General features: G+C 42.0%; 1 protein-coding gene across 1 annotated transcript; it reads left to right on the top strand.

The window, feature by feature from the left end:
- Positions 1 to 226: 226 nt before the first annotated feature.
- On the top strand, positions 227 to 16,449 carry mapkapk3 (MAPK activated protein kinase 3). Its single transcript, XM_035152208.2, has 10 exons — positions 227 to 915; positions 8,633 to 8,772; positions 10,871 to 10,935; positions 11,136 to 11,215; positions 11,299 to 11,425; positions 11,694 to 11,769; positions 11,853 to 11,977; positions 12,864 to 12,949; positions 13,056 to 13,136; positions 15,766 to 16,449. Exons 1-10 carry the CDS (start codon positions 604 to 606, stop codon positions 15,919 to 15,921), a joined length of 1,248 nt encoding a protein of 415 aa, XP_035008099.1. The 5' UTR covers positions 227 to 603; the 3' UTR covers positions 15,922 to 16,449.
- The last annotated feature ends 256 nt before the right edge of the window (positions 16,450 to 16,705 follow it).

A 16,705-nucleotide genomic window follows, 5' to 3' on the forward strand; every position in this document is an offset into this window, starting at 1 on the left:
TTTTTAAGGTAAAGTTAAGTAACTCTTTAGGACTAGAATAAGATCTACTCTCCCCCTTCACTCTCTCCAGCTGAGACCCCCCCTCTCCTTCTCCTCTGAACACTGAACTGCTGCACATACACGGTCTGCTCCTTTAAGGCGGCCCCACGGGTCCATTTGAGAGAAATGACTTGACTGAAGGAGGGTGGTGCTTGTACGAAAAGTGACAGTGAGTGGCCATGTGAATCCTCCAGAAGGACTCAGACCATCATCCCCACAGCGAGCAGACATCTCTCTGACTGGAGTTTACTTTCTCTCATTCTGATCAACGGGATTATCTGGGTTTCTCTGGACAGTAACGTTGACAGCGCAATAGGGAAATATTAATCCACGTGTAGTCTCGCTGCGAATGAAGTGTGTGTTGTACAGATAGTTTGAAAAGCCTGACTTTATAAACCAGTGTGGGATTTACTGAGTGGAGGTACAGGGGCTCCGGCGCCCGGACGCACCAGAGGATCCCTCCGCTTTACGCAGCTGTCTGGAGTCATCGCCTCACTTTGGTGAATCACTCACCGCGTTCACTTCCCGAACTCGGCCGGTGACCACACGCCGGTGAGACCAGCCATGCTGCAGAATGGAAACGGAAAGGAACAACCGGGGAAACCGATTCAAGCGCCGATTGCCGAGGCAGAGGCGGACTCCCCGGCCGACGAGCCCGAACACCCGCAGCAGCAGCCGGAGCTGTCCGCTGCCGGCAGGACGGACCCGGGCACCGAGTCCACGCTCTTCCCCCTGCCCGGCCACCCCAAACTGGAGATAAAGCGCCACGCAGTGACGGACGATTACAAAATCTCCACTCAGGTCCTGGGTTTAGGGATCAATGGCAAAGTGCTGGAGTGCTCCAACAAGAAGACCGGACAGAAGTGCGCTCTGAAGGTAGTGGAGTCACCTGACACTTCACACACAGCCTGTTAATAACGCGGTAGTAGACTGACCGACTCAAGCTGAGTTCTTCTCTCATAGTGCAGTTACGGCTGTGGATCATTTCCCCAAATGATCAGACTTTTCTAATCACATTACTGATACAAAAGACACTCTCACAGTCCAGTAGGATCATGTTTTGGGTATATCTCTATATGCATTTGTTTAAATTTAGATCACCAGTGTTACTTTGGATTGTAACAGTTTAAAGTTACATATGAGGGGTTCTAAATATTAAGATCAGTACAAAAAGGCTATTGGCTTTTGTTATTAAAGGGATTGTTCACCCAAAAATGAAAATTCACTCATTCACCACTATGCCGATGGAGGGGTGGGTGAAGTGTTTAACAAAACACTTTGGGAGTCTCAGGGGTAAACTTTGTAGCAGCCGAATCCGATACAATTTAAGTCAATGGCGACATACACTTCAGACGTAATAAAACAATAGTAAAACAATAGTAAAACTTCACATGTCTCCATACGGCTCGTGTGGTGTCATCCAAGTGTCCGCAAGGCCCGACATTCATATTCGACTCGAAACAAGGTCATTTACATCATGTTTTTAGCCTAAACATCCTCAGATATCTTCCTACTCAAACACTTCACCCACCTCTCCATCGGCATAGTGGTGAGTAGATAATAAGTGATTTTTTTCATTTTTCAGTGAACTATCCCTTTAAGAGTTGGAAACTGTTGCCATCTTTGAGAACTTTGACCTTTGTTGAGGTGTGATTTGTGTCACAGACTCAACACTAGAACCGAATGTTCATGTGTGTGTATTTCTGACTGGTACTCGGGCACATGTATCTGGCTGTGTGTGTGCCCGCTTCTCACCGTGTTTCTCATGTGAGCGTGCTGAATGCCAGCTGTGCTTCTCGGAAGTTCACAAGAATGTTACGGGTTGCGTGGCTGCCCATCCGGTGACATGCTACACTGTCTCACAGATTTGGAGGGTGACACCTTATGCTGGGAATAGTCGAAACTCACCTTCTCACACACACACACACACACACACACACACACACGCAGGCAAGTGTGCACGTGCGGGTCATCATGGCTGTCACCTGTCACCACTGGGCTACAGGCCGAGGGAGATTTACTGGTTTACAGTAATCCATCTGGAGCTGAGGTGACAAACCCGGCAGCAGTGTCACAGGCAGAGCTGTGGACCCTGGGATAGGAAGACATGACGCAAGAAGAGAAAGAGAGCTAAAGTGCATGAGACCAAAGGAAGTCACAGAGAAAAGATGAAGGGGCAAAGAGGTCGAGGAGGCTAGATTGCATCATGTCAGAGAGGGAAAACAATCACGTACTTCATCACATGACAGCTCAGAGAAAACAATAATGTTGGTGAAAAATCTTACGGCTGTTTTTCTTATGCCAGAGAAAACATGAGCTTTAGCGATGCGCTACCACACGACACAACGACTTGTGTAAGAAACGTTTGTTTGTCCGAATTTATTTTGTGAAAATGCTTCTCTGTGAAACCCTGTGACTTCTGACTGCATCCATAACAGCAGCACCTGGTGCCTGACAAACGGTGGGTGGGTCATGGTGATCCCATCTGTGAGAGAAACCTCCACAAACCCACTGCACTCATGACATCACAGTTCAGTGGCTTAAGTGCCTTTTACTGGCATCTTTGTTGGTCTGTGTGTAAATCAGATTTCACTGGACCAGGTGACGGCTTTTTGAGTTCTTTAAAGATTTTTTTCAAGACAAAGTATTGTTGCTTCATTTTTATCTGAAGGCAAATAGAAAGCAGAGAGAAATAACCGAGAGTGTTTGATTTGGAGGGGTGGGGGTGTGTGGGGATTTAACCACTGTCATTTTAATTAAGTGTTGCTCTGAGCGCTAAACGTTATAAATGGATATAGGTTTAATCCACTTTGCAGCCGAGCTGGAGGCGAGCCATCCGTTTAATGTGATTCAGTTACAGCCGTTGGGTTTCTTTTAACTGGGATCTGACTGATTGGTCCAGGGAGGAAAGGTGGGCCCTGAGAACCTGGTTGTGCTTGATAGTTGTCTCGAGATCCACCATAACTTCTTAATACCACTACGTGCATGAAATTGGCAGCCGATTGTTCCATTTTAGCTTCTCAAGTGTCTTCAAGTCTGGTGGATAAGCTAAAGGTCTGTGAGAAGGCTTCCACTCAAAGCTAAAACTTTCCGTTCCCTGTGTTTGTGTATGTTCACCTTTGTGGTCAGCCCAGTGGTATGAGAGTGACACATCTGGGTTTCCTCACAGGGACCAAAATGCCCTTATAGTTCCGAGTGGTTTGGTCTGACCCTGCATGGAAGAGATTTTTAGGCTCGCTCCAGGCAGCCGGTGCTTTTAAACAAGTTAATCAGTCTCAGAGGTTTGGGGCTTATAGGTCTACAATGACTCTTAGGCCTCAGCTGTTGTGCAATTCAAGCCCATTATCTGCTTGGAGTGTAGCACCGAGGAAACGTGCCGCAGTCCTGAAGCTTTGAGGAGGTGGTCTCGGACGAGTGTGTCCGATCTTAATTTCTAACCTCATCAACCTTTGTGGCTGAGGATCTCTGTTGTATTCAAAAGAGCTGAAAGTTGTGTTGGTATAAATCACTCCTGCTCTCTGTTCAGCTTAAACAGCACTGGAGAGCCTTTTATGTTCTTATTGTCCTGCGGGGACGTTCAGTAACAATTTCACTCTCAAGGTTTTGTGTTAACTACAGTGTGTTGAGGTCATGGAAAAGTTTTCTCACTTGACTTTAAAGATTGTGGTGCATCAGGTGTGATGGTGGGTTTCTGATATTTGTGTTGTGTAAAGATAAATATGCCAAGTATTTATAACACTTCCTCCCATAAACATCTAGAAATGGCAAGACCTATATATTGTGTTGACTTGTGGACTTACATTATTCAAAGTATATCCAACAATGTTCAAACCCAGAGAAATCCCCAATTTGATTCGAGCTAATGGGACGTTTAATTTTGGTCGCCTTTTAATTGAGTCATATCCGTTTTACCTGGGGCTTTTCCCATCTCTGCTTCTGTGGCAAACAACGTATGACGAAGGAGAAACACACTGCCAGCCAGTTAGCCAGTCGGCTGGTTTTTCCTTCCACTGTCTTTATTGGTCCCTCGTATTGAATCACGATTATTCAATGACGTTTGCTGTGGAACTTGAATGAAACACACCATCTCATCTGTGAACATGATTTGGGCCTGAGTGGTGTCACATACATTTTCATGGTGAAGACAACTCCCATGACCCCAGGCTGCATCAAACTCTTTTGTTATTATTTTTATTAGAAGACACCTTGCAGACGAATATACGTATTTTAAGTCAACATTTTTTATATTAGTAAGTATATAAGTAAACATGCGTATCATATAAATGTACGCTCACAGCATGGCTCTACAGGGGAGAGCACTGTTGATTGGTCCACCACTGAAATATCTTAACATCTATCGGAGGTATATACAGACACTTATGGAGCCCAGGGGATGAATCCTACTGAGATAATTAACAACCTGAATTTTGACATGAAATATCTCGACAGCTAATGGTGTTAAATTAATGTCCAGTAATGAATTGTTACCATGGCAATCTTTTACCTGTTCATTAGGTTAAAATTTGAATTTCTAATTTAGATTATAATCACATATCTGCAGAACTAATGACATTAGCTTAAGCTGTACGTCCGCTCTAATAGCGATAACAATGCTAGCATGCCGACGAGCTGAACTGACATAGTTAACATTTGGTCACTGTGAGCCTGTTCGCCTGTTCGCCTGCTGGCACTAGCATTTAGCTGCAAGCTTTGCCAGAGCTGCTAGTATGGCTGTAAATTATTTGTCTGCTTATAAATCAGATTCTCAAAAGGAGCAGTGATATGTTGGTGTTTTTATTAAGTTGCTATAATTTCTATTATTGATTAACTAGACCACTTTGATGTATGAGCAGAGAGTGATTCTGCTGAGAGGTCATGTGCTGTTAAACTGAGCACATTATCAGATGAGTGTGTGTGTGTGTTGCAGCCTCTATGGACAGAGATCTGATTGGTTTGGAGCAGTGTTGGGGGGAGGTTGATTGGTTTAGATCAGGTAATCCATTAGCGTGCATTCAGTCTCCATGATGTGGCCTCACATAAGAATCCAAAGTCCATCAGATTAACTAAACGCATCATTCACACAATCATCTCTCCATCTTCCCCATTTGTGTTTTATATGTGTGTTCAATCCACACAGTCTCCTTTTATTACGGCCAATTCAATTTCACTTCAGGAAATGAAGGGAGCCGGCTCACATGCCGTCTGCTCTGATTAAAGCCATAAAGCTATAAACGGCGGATCAGAAACAAACCTGCCCACCGAGTTCAGTGGAAGACGCTGAATAATATAGGACACATGTAGAAGCAGATCAGAAGAGTCAGTCACCGGAAACCCTCAACTTCTACTTTCAACACCCTGTTGTTCTCTGAATTCCTCACTTCCTCTTTATCATTAGTGAGTGAAACACGTCAGTACAGTTTGGAGGAGTTATTTCTGACACTTGGAGCTTCCTGGAAACACAAAAGTAATTTCATTTCCACACGAACAACTGAATCTGAAGTTTTTTTCTCGAATAACAACTTGGATCAGTCAAGGCACCTGCTACACAATACAGATTCGATGTGTGTGTGTGTGTGTGTGTGTGTGTGCGTGTGTGCGTGTGTGCGTGCGTGCGTGCGTGCGTGTGTCATGCATCAATGAGTCAGTCAGCCTCTCTGTGTGTTGTGTAGTCCAGGATGGCTCCAGCAGACCGGCCTTGTGAACAGCAGGAGATCACTTCATCACTGTCACGTCCAGAAATACACACTGACTGAAAACATGTGCTATGTCAAGGTCTGCCACCTGCTGTGTGTCGTCACTGGCTCTCCTTTGGGGACGGCTTGTCCAACTAGGGACATAAACCATGTCCCCAGTTGAAAGAAAAGATTGATTTTGGGTCAGTGGTTCGAGTTAGGGTGAGTCTCCAGGAAACGACGTATGTGTGTAATGTCCCCAAAGTTGACCTATGACAACTTGTGTGTATCATCGGCCTTATGTCAAACACACATCCTGTTTTGTGGCCAATATTTACCCATATTTATGTGGTATTAGATAAAAGTGAGTATCTGAAATACAGTACTCCTGTGTGGGGCTCAGTGGTTAGCACTTTTCCATGGTCAGGGTCCTGTCCTCGGGTGATGAGCAAACAAACAGAAAGCTTTAGTTCTAGCTGGATTTTATTGTTGTTATCACTGCAGTGTTTTGATAAGTGAAGTAGTTTAATTGGACACAACTTCCAGCTTCCATAAGACAGACTGGTTCACACAGGTGTACAGTGCTTTTCCTAAAATGCCCTTGTCCATAAGGACTGAACTTTTCTGTATTTGATTTCAACTTCATATCTTTCCAATTTTTAGCATTGATTAGATGGCGCTCAGATTGTTGTTGGCGCTTATACGAGTTCTTCATACATAAAAATTGCAAGCCAAATCTATTTTTAACTTTGCCTCGTCAGTTTACAGATCACCCTCTAATTTTAACAACAAATAGCTCAACTACTCCTGATGTTATCTCTAAAATCTTTAGTTGTGAGGAAACCTCCTTTGGAATATGTGTGATGTATTTTCCTGTGGGTTGTGTTGGATCAGCGGTGAACATAGAGTCAGGAGAGTTCAGGCTTGAACCCAGATTTATGACTTTTATTGATTGACACTGCATTGTCCCTCCTCAGCTTCACTGTCACTATATGTGATAGCTGACAGCTGATCTTAGTCAAACTGACCAATGGAAGTCGTGTTAGCTCAGAGCTTAATGCTGCCAGGAGGTTTTTGGTTTTATGACTTTAATCTTAGTTAACAAAGATAAGCAGTGTGAATCAAGTTGATTTTGATTCTTCTTCTGACCAAGACTTCTGTCACTAATTATACTGCCTCTCTTGATACGTCTTTATTATTTTCTGTCTCCGTTTATTTGGCAAAGCATGCTCTTCGTTGATTGGGCGTTGTGTGTTTCAGTCCCTTTGAGATACTCTGATGGTCATAAGGTATAAACTTAAGGTGTGAGCACATGCATGTTCTTCAGAAACATCTCTTGTGATTTTGTTTTTATACTTATTTATTTTTTATTGTTTATTAAAAAGACACACTTTACAAACAAAAAACACAAAATGTATTTAAGTATATTGATGACATGGGTAACAAAAAAGTATGAACTGTAAATTAGTGTAATGTCCGACATGATGATGTAGAAGTGAGATGCTCTATAAGTCTTGGTGATATAGCTGAAATTATTAATAGTATTCATTAATATCTTGTTTTCTAATATTGACCTTAAGACTGCGAACAATCATTTTCATTTTTGATGAATCAACAGATTATTTTCTTAATTTATGTAGTAATTCTTTCTACTATTTAATATCGGAAAACGTTAATATTAGTGTGCATCATGAACCCAAATTTGACCCGTCTTGACAATTGTCAGGAGTAAAAATACCCTAAAGATCATTATTTTAGTCTGAAATTTGAAAGTTATTAAAGTTACTAAAGTGACCCAAAATACACAAAAATTTGAATATTTTTAAATGTTATACTTTTGTACAGGTGCTACAAATCTTTGTACATTGAGGTTGTTCGGGTCAAATGATGATGACAAGATGATCAAAGTAAGTGAGCTGCCTTTTCAGTGAGGTTATGGCAGCAAGACAAACTGTGCAAGAGGCCCATGGTCGGATCTTCCAAGATGAGGAAGCAGATAGGGATTTGGAGGAGGATGTGTCAGAGCAGGAAGACAACATGGAGGGAAACTCTGATTACAGCCCCTTTGATGAAGACATTTATATCGAAAAACAATACAATCAGTCGGTCCTAACTTCCACGTCAAGTTGCAGGCAGGATGTCAGTGGAAAATGTCATTTGAGTGACTCAGTTCCAACGGTTATAATGGTTATACATGGTTATATAATAAATCCCAACAGTTCCAGAATGTTCTTGCCATTCTCACTTTCAATAAAATATATTCAAATCATTATGGCTGTTAACCCTAACCCAGGACATGATATTGTGTGATTATAGATATTTTTCTCCAAAAACGATTGGTGTAAAACCTAAAACATACACTCTCCCTGCTCTTTGAAACATTAATTAAGGAACAATCATCCAGTTATTAATGTCAGATAGGCTATTTATACATTCTAAAAAGATCTGTAGTTCAGAATTCGGTATAGAGACTTATTCTGAGGGAATTCTTGGCCCGGGTTAAAATTGACCCGGACCGTACTGCGAAGGCACGAAATATGAACAGTATGCAATTGTCTTATCTGTCCCACCAGCAGTCCAAAATGTAACTATATTTTATAAGTGATTATATCAAAATAGCTGACAGTATTTTTAAGTTTTCTGTCAAGTGGATTCATTGAATAATCATTACAGCTTTAATTGACATTTACAATTAATGAAACTTAATTTGTCTTCAAAATGTCATATAATTCCATTATGAATTCTGTGATTCATGCTCTGGATGACAATTGATAAAACATAACGCTATTCCACCAAAAGTGAACGAACAATAATATTTGAGTGGTGTTTAATTGAGCATACCGCCATACACTTGAAGTATATTTTCTATAAATCACAAATTGGTTATGTATTCATTGCTCTTTCTGCGTCTCTGCGTCCAGATTCTGTACGACAGCCCCAAAGCCAGACGAGAAGTGGAGCTTCACTGGCGAGTGTCAGGAGGGCCGTACATTGTCCGCATCCTCAACCTGTACGAAAACATGCATCATGGGAAAAAATGCCTGCTCATCGTCATGGAGTGGTAAGATTCACATTACACCAGATCACACATCATGGCCGATCTGAACATTCTCCTTAGTAACCATGTTCCTTTGTATATTTCTCGAGTTGATATTTTGTGTTGGTTTTCAGATGAAGTTGATTCCCCCCGTGTCTTATCAAATCATTGAAACATAAAACTTGAACAGTGGATTTAAAAGAATTGTTTGTCACAAGCCCAGTGACGGGTCAGATTAAAGCTCATCTAAGCATAATAACCCAGAGATGATGTAGTACAATTACCTCTCAATAAAATATATCTCTATAATAATTCCAATATACACAAACATGTTACACAAAATATAAAGTCTGTGCCACAGAGGACAGAACTTTCCTCTGTGTTAAAGGTTAAAGTGTGTGTGTGTGTGTGTGTGTGTGTGTGTGTGTGTGTGTGTGTGTGTGTGTGTGTGTGTGTATACATGTCTTTCTGTGGTTGTGTGGACAAATATTTGTGATGATGTGAGGAGATTTTGCTCTTTCCTGTCCCCTCAACCTCACAGGGCTGACCAAGTGTTAAGGTTTGATTTCAGGGTTCAGGTTAGAATCAGGTTAAGTCCAGGGTTGGGGTTAGTGCGTGCTTTGACGTACAAACACGTAGTTGAACTCTGGACCTTTTATTGCTCCTCATCTCAACTTGTTAAAGGGGAAAAACACAATAATTCAGAGAAACTCGACAACAGAGATACGTCACTGTCTTCTCTTCATGGGAATTTTAAACAGTGACTAAATAATTCTCATCGTCACATTTATTACACAGAAACCATTTGTTTTGTACTATGTGTGGTGACTTTGTGTGTATGAGTGTGTGCGTGGGTGTGTGTGTGTGTGTGTGTGTGTGTGTGTGTGTGTGTCTGCCTCCAATCTCTGTTCATCTGTTTACTCACAGACCACAAAAAGTCCGTTCTTACTTTATTCACATTAAACCACATCCATGTCACAGTGAGTGGTGAGTGTGGGGGTTGGATGGGACTTTCAGACAACTATTTGATGTGTTCTTGTTAAAATGAGGGAGAGGGAAAATCAAACATGTGATTCTGAAACAGACATCATTGCTGGTGTCAGGTAGGATTTGATCAAAATAGCTAAATTTACGAGAGGAATTTAGAATAAAAAACACTTATATATTGTATATTTATATTGTTATTGAGTTAATTTATTGTGTTGCAAACAAACATAAATGAATGAGAAGGCAGAGGAGACAGATAGACGTCATATTGCTGATAGAGGTTGTTCGAACTACTGTGTAGTCATTTCATATAAATCCTACAGTTTATTTTGGAGTTATATCTGTACTTTCATCTTCCTCTTTTTCTTTGTGTAAAGACGACTCACACTTAGTATTTTTAGAATTTCAGTTTCACTTTTGATTTCCATTTGACAGCAACTGAAAGGTTTCTGCAAAGCACTTTGAAATTTGAAGCTCTAACAGAACTTCTTATTAACCAGTATTTATTTTGGTTTGTCAAACCTGTTGTTAGTTGTCTATGTGAGTAACATTGTGTCTTTTCAATCAGGCAAGACATCAATTGAAAAATTTTAAATTTTTACCATGCACAACAAGAGGAAAATTTGATGTGTTAAATAAATTATACTATTTCGCGTTTCGACCCGTCAGATGTCATCAAGGTTAAAAAAGGGCATGGTTGTGTGTAGTATAGGAGACCCGTCCAGGGACTAGACACTGGTGGTGGCTGAAGGGATGTAGAGAATGTTCTCAGACACGGAGACCGGAGGTGATTGAGGTCACAGTGAATCACTGAAATGAAAGCTTACAGCGAGAGAAGAGGAGATTCAAATTTTGGCAGCAATGACATTAGGCCAATCATGAGTGAGTGAGATCATGGCAAAATCTGATTGGATTACTGTAAACACCCACAAGTCAGCTGATAAGAAGAGGAGGGAAGAGTTGAATTGTGAATGAATGGGACAGAGATTGAATTTACATTAAGCTTAATGTCTATGGTTGTATCATCTAATATCTTTTTTCAGTCTATTCCACAGCTGTGAGGTTTCCCTGTCATACTGTAACTGTGATGCTTTGTTGTGGCTCTGATTTGCTAAGCTCACTATTTTGTCTCCAGTATGGAGGGAGGAGAGCTGTTCAGCCGAATCCAGGCCAGAGGAGACCAGGCCTTCACTGAGAAAGGTGAGGACAGATAGAGGGATGGATTCTGCTCACATCACAACATGTCAGAGAGGAAGAATGCACAATGAATCCCCCATTTTTTAACATTCATACAGGAAAGTTAAATAAGGGGCCAAAATTAAAAGCTTGTTTCTCCTGTTGTGCGATATTGGAATTGCTTCTGGTTTGAGAGATTGTGTTTCTTCCTCTTTTCTTCCCAGAGGCATCTGAGATCATGAGGGACATGAGCACGGCCATCCAGTTTCTCCACGACTTTAACATCGCACACAGAGACCTAAAGGTGCACAGAGATAGAGATCACGCACCTCAATCACAGTGAATATGATCAGGAAACGTTGACATGTCTTTTCCTCTTCTCTCCAGCCAGAGAACCTGCTGTACACAACTAAACAGAAAAACGCGGTCCTCAAACTGACAGACTTTGGCTTCGCTAAGGAGACCACGCTGCACAATCCACTCCAGACCCCCTGTTATACACCGTACTACGTGGGTACGTTGCTTTATGTCATTGACCGGTGATTATATAGATCGAGTGTTTGTAGAAAGATCTGGAATAAAGTGTCATATCCTATGGTTCAGTTATATATGTATGAGTCATTTTTGCCATACTGTAGAAACTTAATTTGTATGTGTGTGTGTGTGTGTGTGTGTGTGTGTGTGTGTGTGTGTGTGTGTGTGTGTGTGTGTGTGTGTGTGTGTGTGTGTGTGTGTGTGTGTGTGTGTGTGTGTGTGTGTGTGTGTGTGTGTCCATTGATAAGCTCCTGAGGTTTTAGGTCCGGAGAAATATGACAAGTCATGTGACATGTGGTCTCTGGGCGTCATCATGTACATCCTGTGAGTACTGTGTGTTGTTGGGTTGAGCACATATGTATGATGCACTCAGCATACGGATTCATTCAAACAATTTGTCTCTGCAGGCTGTGCGGCTTTCCTCCGTTTTACTCCAACACGGGTCAGGCAATCTCACCGGGGATGAAGAGGAGGATCAGAATGGGCCAGTACGAGTTCCCCAAACCAGAGTGGGCTGAGGTGTCACAGGAAGGTGGGAATCTCTAAAGAGACCTACACACATAGGCCTTTCCCATGCTAATACCTAAAAGTAAAACAGATGCTTGTTGTTCCTCTCTGAGCTGTCGGTCAAATCAGTCCAGCTCATCCACACTTTGGTTGTTTTCCAGCTGGAAAAGAGGAATGTTGATATTTCATCTTTCACGCAGTATCTTTTATTTAAAAATAATCTGACGAGACTGAAAATGTTGAAGATGGCTGACTGACATGGGAACAGTGTTGTCCCATGCACAGTATCTGCATCAGTGACATTAGTGTGATACTCGCAGTTCCACAGTCAACCACAGGGAACTATCGAACCGTAGCGCTGCAGCGACTCTGACCTCCCTGGTTTACTGGGTGACCTACAGTCAGAGACGTTCTCTTAAAGAAAACCTCAGTATGTGATCAGCTGCAGCCGGTTGACAATATCACATCATGTGGGGGGGAACACAGCAGTTTGCTTTTAACAAGTCAGTTTATATCTTAGTGCTGCAACGCCTTCATTCCGTCTGTGTGTACCTGAGTGCAGTCTGTGTAAACACAGTTCAAACATACTTTAGGTAAACAGGGACTCATTAACTCCTGGAGTTTTAAACTTTAAACGTCTTTAACCAATGATTGAGCCCTGACTCCTCTTAAAGATTTCTTAAAGAGATAGCAGCCTCCTGGTATTCTCCTCCGACCTGAAGACAACAACAGTGCATGTACACACATGTCACATTTCTATTTTTCCACTCTTGCCCTTTTCAATAATCCTCTTGGCTGTGTAAGTAGGCCAGTCTGTCCCTGAGACCAGGAACAGTTTGACAAGACACAGGATTTGCATGAGCCTCGCTACTAATAATGTAATGATCTTTACATTGACTTTTCTCTTCCAGCTAAAGATCTGATTCACCAGCTCTTGAAAACAGACCCTAATGAGAGAATGACCATCGTTCAGTTCATGAACCACCCCTGGATCAATGTGAGTATCTGTGTGTCCTTGTGTACTTCCCGTACTGCGTCTTGTCGGCCAGTGCAACTATTTGCTGATATCTTCATCTGTCCTCGTGTGTCTTTGCTCTCCACAGCAGTCGATGGTGGTCCCCTCCACTCCTCTGCACACCACCCGGGTCCTCACCGAAGACAGAGAGATGTGGGAGGACGTGAAGGTCAGAAGCAGAGTAACACTGACCCCCTCTGGTCACATGTTGACATCACAACCTTTTACTGATGGGCTATCCCCTGGCGTTAATTTGGTTGTATTCCAGTAATTTAGTGCCGCACTTCCATAACATTTATGGCCTCGCAACAGACAAAAGAAAGGTACCGAACGGTCAAAAGCAGCAGAGGACATATAATCCTGACCTTGAGTTTTCAGTGTGGGACGAGCTCCAAAATTCAACTTGAGAACATCCATCATTAGTCCCTGCATGTCCTTATCTTTTAATCTCCACTCCTCTGGTTGACAATGCTTTCAGGACATCTGTGGTTCAGGGGATAGTGCGGGTCGTCCTCAAACCAGAACTTCGGCGGTTTGATTCCAGTCTTCCCCATTCATGTGTAAAATTAACAATTGACCCTTTAATGATTTTAGAAATTACCACATCAAATAGCAAATCCGTGAGGGACACACAGTCTGTCAACACAGAAGCTTTTCATGAATGAAACTAATTCAAATCTTTCAAGATTTGTGTGTATCACATCTGTGATGGTTCCCTGACGGCCACCAGGGGGAAGCAATGGTCACAGTCTGGTCTTTTTTAAAAGTTATTTCAGTTTCACACACACACACACACACTCACACACACACTCACATACTCGCACACAATCGTGTTTCCATGCCTTCAGAGAACATTACATTGACTTACATTGATTTCCTTATTCTTGCTATTCTAACCTTAACTGAAGTACTACTTGCCTTACCTTAACACTTACCTAAACCTTAACCCAGGTTTAAACCGAAATCTAAACACACACACACACACACACACACACACACACACACACACACACACACACACACACACACACACACACACACACACACACACACACACACACACACACACACACACACACACACAAACACACACACACACACACACACACAAACACACATAGAAGAGCTGAGCTGTACTTTGCTGCTCTTCCCAGTTCCAATTTACACAAAGGCATTTGTTTGCTCACATCAAGTCACATTGAGGTTAACTCTCCACTACTGGACAAAACGTGTGGGTTAGGAAATCACATATTTTTTCAATGGCTGCAAATGTGAATAAAAATCAAGAGTAAAATGGGACATTCATTCACAACAGCTGAATACGTTATGAAAATAGCTTTCTGCAGAATGATATGCACACAATACGCCAGCTTTCTGAAATTGCACTCCCGAACAACCACTTCTCAAAGCCAAGACATGTCATTGTTTCTGCACAGATCATGACCAGGAAGTGGCCTCCAGTCATGCACAGTAAAGGATTCGGAGTTGGAGGGTTGATATTTTCTTGGCTGTAGCGCTAAGCACCAGTTTACAGACCTGTCCTCTGATGTTCCAATACTTTCTTCGTGGTCTGAAGCCTGTTTTGGCTCCAGTTCCACGGACAGTGATGACCTGACCTTTCCCCTGTTTAAACGTGCAAAGATTGTTGCCAGACAGGTTTTTTACTGCCCTCTCCACCTTTGTTATGTTTCTCTGCACAACAAATGATCCAGGGAATTAGTGTGACTACTAGACAGCTCTTATAGGAACAGTCTGACATTTTAGTAGACACACTTTATGTTTTCGCTCTCAAGCCAAGAGTCGAGAGTTTAAGAGCCACTTGTAATCATGTATATTAAAGATAAAGCCACCTACCTACATGTCTTACACTCACTACATAATATATTATATCTAATCTCATTTGATATTTTTTGATTAGTGCAAAAACCAAAGTGAAAAAAACAGTTTTTTAGCAGAAGTCCTGTGCAGTCCATTTCTTGGCCATGAGCAGTAACATCCTGAAGGTTACCAGGCAAAATAATACATAACTTGATTATTGAGCTTCAGAAATGCTGACAGGAGAATACAAAGCCAGACTGTTTCTGTTTTTTCTGGTAAGATAAGTCTGTCAGATTCTGGCTGTAGCTTCCTATCACCCATCTATACAAGAGAGCCTCATCTAATTCTTGATATGAAAGCAAATTAGCACATTTCCTAAAATGTGTATACACTAAACATGCAGATAAATCTTGTGGATGAAGGAGGGTAAAAGCAGCAATGTCAATAATAATTTTGAATCATTTGACATTTAAACTAGAATGACACTCAGTAGAGCACATAGCTCTGTCAGGGCCCAACAGTCCTGTTCAATTCAATCAAATTGCAAACTGCACCTAATTGCCCACACTTATCGATATCAGTCCCTTAATGTGCCAAATTTTTGACATCAAGATTCAACAATTGTGCCCTGGGAAATCAGCGAAAATGTTGAAAAACACTCTCCCAATGTTAAAGAAAGTGAAACAAAATTCCTGGATCCGCCCCTGATGTGTATCCACACAAATATTTAATGTGTTCTTTCCTGACGTGTACCACATCTTACACCAAGTTTCCATTCAGTAGTTTTTGGGTAATCTTGCTAACCAATAAACTAACAAATGAACAGAGGTGAAAACATCACCTCCCTGATGGAGGTAAAGATTGGTTAAGACGTCACAAAGAGTTTATAACAGACGAGCTCTGTTGAGTATCCTGACGTTTATAGTATTATCAGTAGTCGTCACTGAACTAACACGTTTGCCCTCTGCCTCGTCTTACAGGAAGAGATGACCAGTGCTCTAGCGACCATGCGTGTGGACTACGACCAGGTGAAGATCAAGGATCTCGACACGTCGAGCAACCCCCTGCTCAACAAGAGGCGTAAGAAGGCTGCGGCAGGCGGCAAGGGCGGGTCCACTGTCTGCCAAAGTCAGTGAGACACAGACGACCATAGATGGGAAATCCACAAGAAAAGCTGTAGAGGATATTTCAGAGAGCTGCTCGGGACCCTAGAGAGACTGGACGTGGAGGGGGTGTTCTTTGAGATAAAGGGACGACATAGGAACAACAGCAACGTCACAACTGAACATTAATAGAACATATCAAGATGTGAAATCCACTGTGTCGCCTGCCACTGGTAGAAAGCATCAGCCCTGCTCACTGCAGGCCCGTCTGTTTTAAATTATCTTATGTATGTAATTTTTAGATCCTGGCTGCAGACACCATATACTTGTATGGATAATATTTTGTGTATTTGAATGCTGGATTGCCTGACGCATGGACTATATATAAAGATGGACGACATGACACCTCCCCAAGCCAAAGCCACTCAATCTTTACCTGATGGCTGGCTGCAGTATAGGTCATAAGCCCCATGTTAGTGGATGGGACATGGACCAAACTACAAAGTGAAAGTACACATCAGATACATTTTTCTCAAAGATGATGTCTGTTATTTGAGGTCGTTCTTATCACACTGGTATTTGTTAAACCCTTTCATTTTTCCAGTAAGTTTGGTTTTAATTAGTTATATGATGCTTTAAAAACACGGTGAAATGTCATGATTGACAGCTGAGACCGAATCATGATTGGTCGAGCATGTGTATCAGTGGGACCACGATACTGTTGCTCCGTCCTCTGGTTGCTGCTGCACAGACTCTGGCTCCACATGCGCAGGATATTTTGGCTTCATTTCTGGATAGTGGGAGGAAGTGGAGACGC

The sequence above is a fragment of the Hippoglossus stenolepis genome, chromosome 3, assembly GCF_022539355.2.
Source record: "Hippoglossus stenolepis isolate QCI-W04-F060 chromosome 3, HSTE1.2, whole genome shotgun sequence".
In the NCBI taxonomy this organism is placed as follows: domain Eukaryota; kingdom Metazoa; phylum Chordata; class Actinopteri; order Pleuronectiformes; family Pleuronectidae; genus Hippoglossus; species Hippoglossus stenolepis.